At 36.8% G+C, this 12,405-nt stretch overlaps 1 protein-coding gene across 4 annotated transcripts in view; it reads left to right on the top strand.

Moving 5' to 3' along the window:
* Nucleotides 1-12,405, top strand: part of MCU (mitochondrial calcium uniporter) — a 202,763-nt gene that overhangs the window by 183,860 nt on the left and 6,498 nt on the right. For 3 of the 4 annotated variants that reach the window (XR_003437879.1, XM_027129930.1, XM_027129931.1), the window contains 2 exons: nucleotides 2,480-2,640; nucleotides 4,159-4,362. Coding sequence is in view for 3 of the 4 variants with exons in the window: in XM_027129930.1 (XP_026985731.1) it covers nucleotides 2,480-2,640; nucleotides 4,159-4,362 (365 nt within the window). In the remaining variant the exon portion in view is untranslated. The remainder of the gene's footprint in view (nucleotides 1-2,479; nucleotides 2,641-4,158; nucleotides 4,363-12,405) is intronic. The other variant, XM_027129932.1, reaches the window with a different exon arrangement.

Below are 12,405 nucleotides of genomic sequence, written 5' to 3'. Positions count from 1 at the left end.
TATGAATGTATATTATCATTCACTTAGCTGCTTATTTTATAATTTATCATAGTGAAAAAAATCAAAAGAGAAATAGTTTTACAAACTTGGAGTGAGAAATATGTTTCTACCTATAACATAAAACACAGAAGAAGCCATGAGAGAAAAGACTGATATAAAAAATAAATTTTCTACACAGGAGAACCTGTAATATGAATATTAATTTTAAAAGAATAAGTCTTCGATGAATGACATTCTAATAGAAGCTCTTTTATAAAACAAATACCAAGCCTGAGTTCAGATTTTATAGATTTTCAGGTTATGATTGTCTATACATATTTGATCATTAACGTGTGTGCTTCATTAGGAAAAGGAAGAGGAGAGGGTCTGTTTAGTTTGTTTGCTTGCTTCCTTCTTTCCTCCCTTCCCCCCTCCTTTTCTCCCTCCTTGGATTTCTAAGCAAATACAGTGTAATTATGGTATTGAAAGTGGAAATGGAAAAAGAAAGGACATGGAATAGAAAAGTCATTGGACTACCAGTCAGAAGATCTTTTCCCACTCCCTGCTAGCCATGCAGCTTTGTGAATATCATTATTAGACCTCATTAAGGAGAGAAACCACCTCATATTTGATTTTTTTCCCCTCTCTAGTGAATAGATCAGTACCTAACACAAAAATGTTTGTTCATCTTATCTCTCTAGGACTCAAAATTCCTCATTTATAAATTGTGGATTATATGCTGCCATGAGGATAAATATGGGATAATATATGTGAGAGAATTTTGTTTACCATAGATAATTTATACCTACCTAAAAAATTATCTTTTTGAAAGAGGACTGAGGACTTCCCTGGTGGCGCAGTGGTCAAGAATCTGCCTGCCAACGCAGGGGACACGGGTTTGAGCCCTGGTCCGGGAAGATCCCACATGCTGTGGAGCAACTAAGCCTGTGCACCACAACTGCTGAGCCTGCGCTCTACAGCCCGTGAGCCACAACTACTGAAGCCCGCGCGCCTAGAGCCTGTGCTCCACAACAAGAGAAGCCACCGCAGTGAGAAGCCCGTGCACCACAACAAAGAGTAGCTCCCGCTCACTGCAACCAGAGAAAGCCCGTGTGCAGCAACAAAGACCCAACGCAGCAAAAAATAAAATAAATAATAAAAAAAGAAAGAAAGAGGACTGAGCTTGCAGGAGAAATATTAATATTGATATAGTAAAAGCCTCATAACTCAGTTCCAGGCCTGGGGGGTCCGGAGGCATGGACTCTACCACTTCACTATGACATTCTAGAGTACAGTTTTCTCTTTTTGTAACTTTGGAAAGTGTAGAACCATATGTGAATGTGAGCTGCAACTTCAGTGCAAAGCAGACTCTGTTGACATAGACGACTTCTAGAACTCAAAGTGTTCTTGCTTTTATCTGTTCCCATTAATGCAGCACACATTCATTGAAGCATGCAAGATACTATGCTAGGTGCTATATCCCATTTTACTATATCAGCTCTTCTCTAATCCAATTTGCTACCCTTATTTGAATTTTTTTATTGATTGAATTTCTGTGATAACTGTACTAAAGGACGTCCCTGAAGAATATTTGAAATACACACATGACTAATTCTGACTGTGGCTTATTTTGACTTAGAAAAAGGCTGACCTTCTGTAGCTAACAAAATGTCACATTTAAGGCTAATAAGATTCTAAAACAAAAGCTTTACTTCTGGTGCTTTTTAAAAAGTTATTTGACAGCTGAGATCAGCTGACTTTTTATTAAATTTTCAAAACATAATTTTTAGATTTCTAGAAGCACATGCTACTCACAGAAGAGGATATTGAATCAAAGAATTATTTAATGTTTTACCTTTTTAGTTATTCTCATAACTTCATGCCCTTTCAAGCTTGATATTGAGATCCATACAGCTATTCTATGTCTTTGCCCAACGGGAATAAATAAAAATTGATATGCTAGGGGGAAGGTATATAGGGGCTAAGATTATTAGGATAATGGTATTTTTATTTATACCCTTGTATTTGCAAATTTGAAATACTGTATATTTTTTCCTTAAGTGTTAGTTACTAAAGGGAAAAAATGACCACTTAAAATGGCAAGACCACAGATAAATTTTAGATCTGAATTTTAATAAGCATGATAATCAGATTAATTCTAAGCCTCTCTACTAGTTTTTGACATATTACTTTAAATTTTTTGTCTTTATCTAATGAAGATTATTATTACTCGTAGCCTCATTTGTAGCACTTATACTTCCAAGAATATAATGGTGGATGTTGGCTTCAAAATTTTCAAGTTGCCCAAATATGAACTTACTTTGTAGGATTTATAGACTCTTCCTTTTTAAAAAGGAACTATCCCTTTCCTTCAGTTTAACATTGAAGGTGGGACCCCTATAGTGGATGAATCTGCCTTGTTCTTATCACTAATAGCCCTAAGAATAGCAACTCTTCATTTAAGGCATATTTTTTTTTAAATGTAATCTTTTTCTTTCAGACCTCTTAAGCTATGAAAACGCAGCAACACTGAACGATGTAAAGACACTGGTCCAGCAGTTATACACTACTTTGTGCATCGAGCAGCACCAGTTAAACAAGGAAAGGGAGCTTATCGAAAGATTAGAAGATCTCAAAGAACAACTGGCGCCCCTGGAAAAGGTGCAGATTCAAATTTCACACTTTTCTCTTCACCAGTATTTTTTCCAGAGCATATATGTTTGCTTTTTTCCCCTCCGAGTTTTGTGTGATTGCATTGTGTCAATCAAACTAGTCCACTAGTTTTGGGAACTGAATCATAAAAAGCTTCTGATTAAAGCTAAGAAAGGACTTAAAAAGGAATAGTTTGGAGCCTTGATAATGGACATAGAGCTTTGAGATCTAAATATACTGCCCTTAACCAGACTTACTACTTTTACAACAAAGATTGGAATAATTGCTGATCAAGAAGGGTTCTAAGTGAGGTGGATAATCATTTTAGCCAACTTAAGAATTAATATTTTATGGAATATTATGCAACTGTTAAAAACAATCATGTAGATCTAATATTCTATAGAAAACACTTCATGATATTTTATGAAAAGTAAATTACAAAATGTGTATATTAGTGCATACTGTGATCCAGTTTTTAAGTGTATTATGCATATAGCCATACACACAACACACATACACACACACACACACACATACACATATATACAAAGAAAAAAATCAGAGGGAACATATTCCCAAATGCTAATAGAATAGTAGGATTATGAATGATTTTTCTTCTTTATACTTTCCTAGTAAGTGTTTTACAATGAACGTGTGTCATCCTTTTTTTTTTTTTAATAAAAATACAAGTATTTCCATTTTAAGAAACCAGACTATATTAGAGATTAAGGAAGGGAACAAATACTCTTAATACTGTGCTTTTTCTGATTTCTTTAAAAGTAAGGAACACATATCTCAAGGTTGTTTTCATTAAATTTAAGACCATTAGAAATGTTGGATAAATTAAATTTGAGGAACTGTTGTGAAGGGGGATGAAATTTAAATCTGGTATTTTCAAAATGTAAAGCATTTTTTAATGTACCAACTATAGCAAAATAATTATCATCCCTTATTGAATATTTACTATGTGCTAGGAATTATCCTAAGTACTTGTATTCTCTTATTTAATCCTCAGAACAACTCATTAATGAAGTTATGGTAATGTGCAGATCAGGGCCTAAACTCAGCCGTTCTGAATCCAGAGTCCATGCTCTGACCCACTGTGCTGCTTTGCCCCTAGTAGACCTTTTGAGTAAAAAACTAATGATAGATTAAATCTTGTACACTACAGTGAGAGAACATTGGCATGTTTTTATTTCTCTCTTTCAAAGAAAGCAATCTTGTGGTTGGATAAAGACCCGCTGAAACTAACTTATTCACTCCCATAATTTCACCGTATTTTCAGCTACTTCTAGGATGAAACATAAAACACAAGTGTATCAAAAATGTTATGCCTATAAAATAGTACTCAGTAAAAACTACAGATATTATTTAGGAAGACAAACTATATTTCCTAGAATTGAGACTAACTTATATCTTGATTACAAGCCCTGTTTCTTTAGTGAACATTGAACAGTTTAAATAAGAGTTTAAAATTGGTTCTATGTCAAAATGCTTTACAGTTGACCAGTCACGTGTGCCCTGTAGGTACGAATTGAGATTAGCAGAAAAGCTGAGAAGAGGACCACTTTGGTGCTATGGGGTGGACTTGCCTACATGGCCACACAGTTTGGCATTTTGGCCCGGCTTACCTGGTGGGAATATTCCTGGGACATCATGGAGCCAGTTACCTACTTCATCACTTATGGAAGTGCCATGGCAATGTATGCATATTTTGTAATGACACGCCAGGTAAGAATTCCTCTTCAAGTAACTTTCCATGAGATAGTACAATGTTGGTTGTCAAAGTAGTTCCCTTTTCTCTCATCTTCTTTCTAAGGCCAGTTCCCTTGAAGTAATCATTTATCCTTTATACATACTCACTCATACAAACACACATATGTGCACATGCATGTGCATGCCAGTTATGTATCAGGCACTGGTCTGGGTGCTAGAGGTAGATAGATATGACATGGCTTTGGCCCCCATGGAGCAAACAGACTATTAAGAGAGCCATATAAACCATTAAATTCATAAAACTATTATAGTAAGATATAGAATAAGAAGGCAAAGGAGAAGAGTGGTCAGCTGTAGGATAACTTGCTCAGTTGGCTTGTCTTTTTATGTACTGTGTAATTAATTTAGCAGTCAGATGGTGTAGTCCCAAGCTTTTGGGTTTTTTTGTTGTTGTTTTGTTTTTTAATTTTATTTATTTATTTATCTGTTTGTGCCCAGTCTTAGTTGCGGAATGCATATGGAATCTAGTTCCCTGACCAGGGATCGAACCCGGGCCCCCCGCATTGGGAACGCGTAGCCTTATCCACTGCACCACCAGGGAAGTCCCAAGCTTTTGGGTTTTATTGAATGTTTGGAATGGAGAATTGGTGATAACTGATCAAATAGTTAAACTAAACTCTGGGCTACTTCTAAATATATTAGGAGTATAGGTGTGTGTTGTTGTTTTTACTTCATGGAAGAGAGGTGAAAATTAGATATCTAATCACTATTCTATTCTTTATCATCCAAGGCTCATATTTTAAATATCAGTGTCTAGAACTAATTTTTATTGTTAGTGCTGTATTTTTAGTAGCTTGGAAATCCATAATGGTCACTTTAGGAAGTATGAAGGATTTATTATCACTTATTTATTACTGCCATGTGTGATACAACCACAGATCCAGGCTCCCTTGAATAAAAAGTATTTGAGGGCTTCCCTGGTGGCACAGTGGTTGAGAGTCCGCCTGCCGATGCAGGGGACATGGGTTCGTGCCCTGGTCCAGGAAGATCCCACATGCTGTGGAGCGGCTGGGCCTGTGAGCCATGGCCGCTGAGCCTGTGCGTCCGGAGCCTGTGCTCCACAACAGGAGAGGCCACAACAGTGAGAGGAGAGGATCGCGTACCGCAAAAAAAAAAAAAAAGTATCTGAAATAGCTGAGAGATATGAGAAACCTTTTCTATTTTCTTAGGTATCAGAAGAAAGCTGAGAGTTGCTTCTCTTATATTTTTATATGGCCGCTATTGAACATAGGCATTTTGTTTCTGTTGTCATTAGACCAATGGTCATAGGCCTATTTTTGTGCAGGAAAATGAAAGCCCAAGGGTGTTATTTAACCTTTCCGGGCCTCCCAAATATGTCTAGTGGAGAAGAGACAGTAAACTGTTCGTGTCCTGCTATTGTTTGCCCAGTGTCTCTAGCACCTAATCCCTTGTCTGGCTCATGTTCGTCACTCTACCTGAACAGAGCTGACAGCCAAATCAATCTTATCTAACCACACCTCTGGACATGGCTTGCATATGTGTATATGTCTGTTTGTGTTTCTTTCCCTCTTCCTCTGCCCTGTCACTGTCCCTCATATACCCCTTTAATGGATTCTTTTTATCGACTGAAATCCAGGCTCCTTAGCCCAATATTCATAACTGGTTGCTGTCCTTTCCAAATGCCTCTCAGCTCCTCTGTGTATGTACTAGGTATTTTAAACACATCAAATTACAGTTGACCCTTGAACAATGGGGGTTAGGGGCGTCAACCCTCTGTGAAGTAAAAAAATCCATGTATAACTTAAAGTCAGCCCTCCATATCATGGTTCCTCTGTATCCATAGTTTTTCCATATCCATGATTCCACATCTGGGGATTCACCCAACTGCAGATCGTGTAGTGCTGTAGTATTTACTATTGAAAAAAATCCGCATATAAGTGGACCTCTGCAGTTCAAACCCATGTTGTTCAAGGGGCAACTGTGTAGTCTGTATTTCCCCCCAAATGCCCTGAGTTTTTCACCACTTCCTTCCTTACTTCATATCATTCTATTAACTGGGAAGGTTTTCCCTGTAGATCGCTACCTGTCATATTTCAAGGTTTACTTAAATGCGTATTTTTCATGAACCTTTGACTACTTCCCTGCAGCCAACTTTGATCTATCCCTCTTCTGAATACCTATAGCACATTGTGCCTCTCATTTCACTTATCCTATGCCATCTTGTATTATAATTATTCATGTTCAATGTCTTTTCCCCTCTACTAGACTATGATATCTTTTGAGGCAAGGCGTTCGGGTGATTTTTTCAATTTTTATTTCCTTACCATGCCTAATACAGTGCCTATCTGTCCTACTGTTTAAATGCTGTCCTACTTCTGTGATTCCTCAACGTTTTTGCTGCCCCCAAGTGACAAGTTGTAAAATAGCAGTAGTAAACAATTTAGTCTTTTGTGAATAGGAAAACACTGACCAAATAAAATGTAAATAGTTTCTCATGTTAAATATTCTTCCCCATATCAGTATCCATAATTAACACCCATGAAACAAAATGCCTGTTCAACAGCATTTAAACTGTTCAATGAGCATTTATTAACAACCTAAATATATTCCAAAAGTATATTAAGTTCCAAAGAATTTTCAAAAGATAAGTTCCTTGACATCATAAAATCAAGTGAAATATTGAATTTTACTGACTAATATTTCAGTGAGACCTGAGTACCATTTTCTATCATGTGAAAAAGGAGCCTGACAATAAGAATTGCCATTCAGCAAAGTTACTTCAGCAGGCATGTGAACCACCATTCAGCCCCCTAGCCCAGGAGTTTTCTACAAAGGGGAGGTCACCCTCAAGGGTGTGAAAATTGGTTCTGGGGGAGTAAAACATCTTAGATATTACAACAGATAAACAGATACACAGTATATTTGTGGTGTTGAAACTTCTTTGAGGGACTTCCCTGGTGGTCCAGTGGGTAAGACTACACGCTCCCAATGCAGGGGGCCCGTGTTCGATCCCTGGTGGGGGAACTAGATCCTACATGCATGCTGCAATTAAAAAGCCCGCATGCCACAACAAAGATCCCACGTGCTGCAGCTAAGACCTGGCACAACCTAAATAAATAAATAAATATTTAAATATTGTTTTTAAAAACTTCTTTGGGGAGGAGGGGCAATTAAGGAAAATAATCTAAAAAGGCAACTTAAGGGAACAATGATGAATAAAGGTTAAGAAACACTGACCTAGCCTTTAATACCTTTTGTCATCTCAATTCCAACATCCAGCATTTATATTCTACTCCAGCAAACTACTTCAGTGGCCATTCAGGACCTACTTAGAATAAAAATTAGCATGCCTAATAATTTAGTATGCCTAAACCTTTAGGCTCCTGACATCTCTCAACTTTTTTCCTTCCTTCCTCGTGTGTTGCTTCCTTTTCTGTCGAAATTAGACCATATTGTCATTCTGTTCAATCTCTGCTCCATTGTCTTTCCACCATATATACTCTATAAACTCCTAATCTTGGATAAATTTAGCCATTTATCCTATATCCAGGCTACTGAACATTGCTAGAGAAAAATCATGTAATAGTGTGGATTGGACCACTGCTTGTGTTTCTAATTAGATTTTCTTCCCCACATAACCCTCTCATTAGTTATTCTAAGACTTCACATCAGGCTCCTCATCCCACATTTAACTTTGCCTCCTACCTCTCCTGGAAAATTGAGCTTAACAGATACAAGCTTGCAAATTCCTAAACCCTGTGAGTTTAATAGTATCCATACCTACTTTCACACTATTTCCTTAAATTCAAGTAAGAGGTGGCATTTTCCTGCTCAGGGCTAGCTCTTCCACCTGTTCTTAATCCCATTACCCCCTTCCAGAATCTTATGCCAGTATATTTTTTGTGTTCCCTATGTTATCAAACTCTCCCTCTCTGACTCTCTTCCCTTCATAACCAAGCTCTATGTGTATCTCTTCTCACTTATTATCAAATTACCAAATTTCTAGAAGAGAGTCTAGCATGTAGTTGCTTAGTAAATGCTTGTTGCCCAAAAGAGGAAGCATAGAATATATCTGAATAAATTGAATTAGTGTGTACATTTACATCCTCAGCAAAGATAGGTAAGTGGCCTAGTAATAGCAACTTAGATGAAACCTAGAGGGCTTTCCCTCAAGTTTTTAATCCAACAGTTATCCCTTAGGTCAGTATTACTTGATTCAGACCACGATTCTATCCATTTTTAAAAAGCTTCCACAGTCCCTTCAACCACTATTTGTTCATTATCTGTCATCATCAATAATTAAATATTTACTTCTGTTTCTAGTTATGGCATCCTAGGTAACCAGAACAATGCTCCCACTAGGAAATGTTAAAATAGTTAGACAAAACATAAAACACATCTGCCTGTAGACTCTAGAGAGCTAACAAGATAGCAAAAATTACCAGGCAAGAACCAGAAGAAGAGAAGTCCCAGGAAGGTGAAGCTGGTGTTTAGATGTGCTTTTTCCTCTGGGGATTTGTATTGATTAAAGAGGGTAAGGCTGAGAGGCCAAGAAGCTGAGCTATACTTGATAACCTAGAAAGACCAAAGCCATAGAGATTCATGTCCAGGGATTGCTAAAGTAGGTTGAAACATTTTTGCTTTGGTTTGGAATTTTAAAGGCCACTACTGTAGAACAGAAGAACCTGTTGTAGGCTCTCTCAGAGACTGTAGCTCATCTTTCGATCATCCCAATCTTGTAAATTGGATTGAGGTAGTCCTAGAATGCTGGTGATCCCAGAGTGCTGATATCGCTGGTTCCAGGCCAAAGAAAACATTAATCATCCCTGGGAGGAGATAACATTATCCTAAACCTTACATTATTTCTACAAATAATTTTGCAAATACAAAGTTAGTCATACAATAAAAAATAAGCAGATACACAGGAAAACACCTACAGAAACAGTAGACATTTGAAACAGACACAGATAGGAGATCTAGTTACTGGATTTATCAGACATAGCCTTTAAAATAATTATACTTGCTAGATTCACGGAGATAAAAGGTAAGGTTGAGAGTATTGGCAGATAACTTGATTTTTTAAAAAACAAATGAAAATTTTAGAAATAAAATTTAATAGATGGATTTAACTGCAGATTAGACAGAAGAGAGATAGAGTGACCTGGAAATAAGTCAGAAGAAACCATTCAAAATAAAGTATGGAAAGACAAAAAGAAGTAAAATATAGGAGGGGGTGAGAGATACAGAGGATAGAGTGAAAAGGCCTAATATATTTTTAATTTTATTAGCATCTCAGAAGGAGAGGAGGGAGAGAATGGGAAGAAACAATATTTGCAGAGATGGTGGCTGAGAATTTTCCAAAATGATGAAAGACATTAATTTATAGATTTAAGAATTCCGTCAAATACAACCAATATAAAGGAAAAGAAATCCACATCTAGACACATCAATAGTAAAACTGCAAAAGACAAAGAAGAAATCTTAAAAGTAGCCAAAGAAGAACAAGAAAGGCTTGCCTTCAAAGGAGTCACTGATAGATAGCTGACTTCTCAACAGCAGAAATGAAAGCCAGAAGGTAATGGAATGGTACCTTCGATGTGTTGAAAGAAAATAACTGTCAACTTAGAACTCTATACTCAGCAAAAATATCCTTCCAAAATAGAGGTGAAATAAAGATGCTTCCAGACAAACGAATAGAGAACTTGTCACCAGTAGATCTGTACAAAAGGAAATACTAGAGAGCGTTCTTTGTGCAGAAAGAAGATTATCGCAAGTGGAAAGTAAAAAAAAAGCAGGAAGGAATGAAGAGCAATGAAAATGGTAAATCTGTGAGTGAATCTAAATGAATATTAAATGTATAAAATAATTATAATAAACTCTTATGGAATTTAAAATACAGAAAAAACTAAAACATATGACAATAGCATATACGTCTGGAGCAGGTAAGTGAACTTGAAATGTTCTAATGTTCCTTCATTGTCTGGGAAGAGGGTAAAAGTACCACTTCCATTCAACTTTGAATGAGAAGTCCTAGCCAGTACAGAAGGCAAGAAAAAGATACAGAGGATGAAAATATTGGAAAGAAAAACAACTGGCATGATTCATAGATTTTGTACATACAAAAATTTTAAAAGCATATATAGATAATTAGTTAGAATTCATAAGTGAGTTTTATAAGTTTACTAGATACAAGGTCAATATATATAAATTAATTGCATATCTATATGCCAGCCAAAAATAGTTAGAAAATGAAACTTTTTAAGCAATGCAACTCAAAATGACTTTTAAAAATAAATCATGCAAGAGATAGCTTCAAGAAGGCAGAGGAGTAAGTCGTAGAGATCACCTTCTCAGATGATGATACAAACAGATGGAGAGATATACAATGTTCTTTGATTAGAAGAATCAACATTTTGAAAATGACTATACTACCCAAAGCAATCTACGGATTCAGTGCAATCCCTATCCAACTACCAATGGCATTTTTCACAGATCTAGAACAAAAAATTTCACAATTTGTATGGAAACACAAAAGACCCCGAATAGCCAAAGCAATCTTGAGAAAGAAAAACAGAGCTGGAGGAATCAGGCTCCCTGACTTCAGACTACACAAAGCTATAGTAATCAAGACAGTATGGTACTGGCACAAAAACAGAAATATAGATCAGTGGAACAGGATAGAGAGCCCAGAGATAAACCCACACACATATGGTCACCTTATATTTGATAAAGGAGGGGAAAATATACAATGGAGAGAAGATTGCCTCTTCAATAAGTGGTGCTGGGAAAACTGGACAGCTACATGTAAAAGAATGAAATTAGAACACTTCTTAACACCATACACAAAAATAAACTCAAAATGGATTAAAGACCTAAATGTAAGGCCAGACACTATAAAACTCTTAGAGGAAAACATAGGCACAACACTCTATGACATAAATCACAGCAAGATGCTTTTTGACCCACCTCCTAGAGAAATGGAAATAAAAACAAAAATAAACAAATGGAACCTAATGAAACTTAAAGGCTTTTGCACAGCAAAGGAAACCATAAACAAGACGAAAAGACAACCCTCAGAATGGGAGAAAATATTTGCAAACGCAGCAACTGACAAAGGATTAATCTCCAAAATTTACAAGCAGCTCATGCAGCTCAATATCAAAAAAACAAACAACTCAATCCAAAAATGGGCAGTTGACCTAAATAGACATTTCTCCAAAGAAGATATACAGATTGCCAACAAACACATGGATGGATGCTCAACATTGCTAATCATTAGAGAAATGCAAACCAAAACTACAATGAGGTATCACCTCACACCAGTCAGAATGGCCATCATCAAAAAATCTACAAACAATAAATGCTGGTGGGAATGTAAATTGATACAGCCACTATGGAGAACAGTATGGAGGTTCCTTAAAGAACTAAAAATAGAACTAACATATGACCCAGCAATCCCACTACTGGGCATATACCCTGAGAAAACCACAATTCAAAAAGAGTCATGTACCACAATGTTCATTGCAGCTCTAATTACAATATCCAGGACATGGAAGCACCCTAACTGTCCATCAGCAGATGAATGGATAAAGAAGATGTGGCCCATATATACAATGGAATATTAGTCAGCCATAAAAAGAAACGAAATTGAGTTATTTATAATGAGGTGGATGGACCTAGAGACTGTCGTACAGAGTGAAGTAAGTCAGAAAGAGAAAAATGCCGTATGATAACACATATGTATTGAATCTAAAAAAAAATGGTTCTGAAGAACTTAGTGGCAGGACAGGAATAAAGACGCTGACCTAGAGAATGGACTTTAGGACATGGGGAAGGGGAAGCTGGGATGAAGTGAGGGGAAGCTGGGATGAAGTGAGAGAGTGGCATGGACATATGTACACTACCAAATGTAAAATAGCTAGTGGGAAGCAGCCACATAGCACAGGGAGATCAGCTCAGTGCTTTGTGTCCACCGAGAGGGGAGGAATAGGGAGGGTGGGAGGGAGACGTAAGAGGGAAGACATATGGGGATATATG

The sequence above is a fragment of the Aethalodelphis obliquidens genome, unplaced genomic scaffold (genome assembly GCF_003676395.1).
Source record: "Aethalodelphis obliquidens isolate GAN/ISIS:26980383/991018 unplaced genomic scaffold, ASM367639v1 scaffold37, whole genome shotgun sequence".
In the NCBI taxonomy this organism is placed as follows: Eukaryota; Metazoa; Chordata; class Mammalia; order Artiodactyla; family Delphinidae; genus Aethalodelphis; species Aethalodelphis obliquidens.
Note: the sequence above shows the minus strand (reverse complement) of the source record. Positions and strands in the feature narration are given on the sequence as shown.